This window comes from Primulina huaijiensis, chromosome 1 (assembly GCF_012295235.1).
Source record: "Primulina huaijiensis isolate GDHJ02 chromosome 1, ASM1229523v2, whole genome shotgun sequence".
In the NCBI taxonomy this organism is placed as follows: Eukaryota; Viridiplantae; Streptophyta; class Magnoliopsida; order Lamiales; family Gesneriaceae; genus Primulina; species Primulina huaijiensis.
The window spans coordinates 6,431,792-6,433,826 of record NC_133306.1 but is presented as its reverse complement, the minus strand read 5'-3'; the positions used below and the strand labels follow the sequence as shown (position 1 = coordinate 6,433,826).

The window sequence follows — 2,035 nt, the reverse complement described above, 5'->3', positions numbered from 1 at the left end:
GCCCTCCACCTACAGGATGGATTTCACTGGACGTAGACGGTAGCTGTAAGCAGAAGGCTCGTAAAGCAGGTGGGGGAGGTTTATTGCGGACCGACCTCGGCGATTGGATCATGGGATTCATGTACAACATTGGCTGGTGCTCAATCGAGGAGGCAGAGCTCTGGGCAGCTTGCAAGGGGCTCGAGCTAGCCTGGAACTCAGGATATAAGAAGATCTCTCTTGGGATCGATTCAGAGATAGTAGTCAAGTGGCTCAAAAAAGAAGAAACGCCAAGTTCATCCTTAGTTAACTTGATCACTACCTGTCTCGACCTCCTTGCTAAGAATTGGAAAGTAAGAGTCAACCACATCTATAGAGAACAAAATAAGGCTGCCGACTTTCTAGCTTCGGAAGCCTTGAAATACGAAAGAGGTTACAAAACCATATGGAATCCTCCCACAGGTTTACAAGACATCATCGACAAAGACAAGATGAGAATTGGCTCTTGTAGAAGAGTAATATTATGTTAGATGTTTATTGTGGGTGTCCCCCCTCCCTTGTAAAAAAAAAAAAAAAAATTTCTTAATGTCAAGTTTCACACATTCAATCAATTCAGCTACTCTCGAGACTCGGTATGTAGTAATAATTTTTAGTACTTGATCAAGAACATTAAATTGCTTAATTGATGGATTCAAAATATAAAAAAATATGTTAAAAAAATTGAACCAACCTACATTTTTTGTTGACTCGACTCGTGTAGTTGCTCCTCACAAACAGACAATGCACACAACGTAACTCACCTGGAAGGCGGCTTATTTAAAAAGAAGACAATATGGCATTTTGCCTCCAACAACTACTCTGCACACATGGAATCTTTACACCATTGATTCACAACATATTCAATCCTTCACCCTTTCTTCTCCTCTCAAAATGAACATTTCATCACATAAAACCACAATTTTCCTGCAATCGATCATCTTATACAGTCTCGTATTCGAGTGTTTTAATGGTGAATCCAAGTGCAGGAAGGGCTGCGACCTCGCCTTAGCTTCATACTACGTTTGGGAAGGCTCGAATCTCACTTACATCAGCAACATATTCAGTCGAAATATCCCAGAGATCCTGAGCTACAATCCCCATGTTCCCAGCCCGGATAACATCGTAAGCGGGACCAGAATCAACGTCCCGTTCTCGTGCGATTGCCTCAATGGCGATTTCTTGGGGCATACTTTTGAATACACGACTCAGGTGGGAGACACGTACGTGAAGATCGCCGGCTCGGCATTTTCTAATCTGACGACCGCTTACTGGATTCAGCGGGTCAACGTGTACGACCCGACAAATCTGCCCGATTATTACCCGATCAACGTCACGGTGAACTGCTCGTGTGGCGATCGACGCGTGTCAAGAGATTATGGGCTGTTTGCGACGTATGCTCTTCGTCCGGGTGAGAGCTTGGAGTCTATCGCAAACGACTCGGGTCTTCCGGCATACTTGTTGCGAGAGTACAACCCGGGATCCGATTTCGGGGCTGGAGCAGGGATAGTTTTCTTGCCCGCCAAAGGTACGTATTTCTACTGGATTTTGATTTATTTTTTTTTTTACATAAGTTTGTAGATTGATACTTTAGTTTCTGAAATGCATAGAAGGTATATGCATTCATTTAAAATTTATGGTAAATATTGTTAGAGTGCAATAATTGTTTTTATTTGTTATAGCAATTGAAACGTGTCATGTGCGTCGTCGTACAAATTAAAATATTTGAGTTGCACAATTACCACTAGCTATAACTTTTCGTAAAATAGTAAGCTTTTGATCTTATAATTGGTATCAATGTCAAGATTACACGTTTGATTTCTATTAATTGCAAGAAGTGCAATTATAGAGAATGAGATTATTGGTTGCAATAATTATCTCTACTTATTAGAGCAATCGAAACGTGACATTGTAATAATATACAATTTAAATATTTGAATTGTAACATTACCATCAGCTATATTGTTTAATAAAACATCAAACATTTAATCCTATAAATATGATAAGAAACTTTTATATA

The 2,035-nt window shown here is 40.0% G+C and overlaps 1 protein-coding gene across 1 annotated transcript in view; it reads left to right on the top strand.

The window, feature by feature from the left end:
* The first annotated feature begins 851 nt into the window (after positions 1–851).
* Positions 852–2,035, top strand: part of LOC140980476 (chitin elicitor receptor kinase 1-like) — an 11,592-nt gene continuing 10,408 nt past the window's right edge. Inside the window, exon 1 of the mRNA XM_073446312.1 lies at positions 852–1,543. Within this exon, the coding sequence (XP_073302413.1) occupies positions 910–1,543 (634 nt within the window). The 5' untranslated portion in view covers positions 852–909. The remainder of the gene's footprint in view (positions 1,544–2,035) is intronic.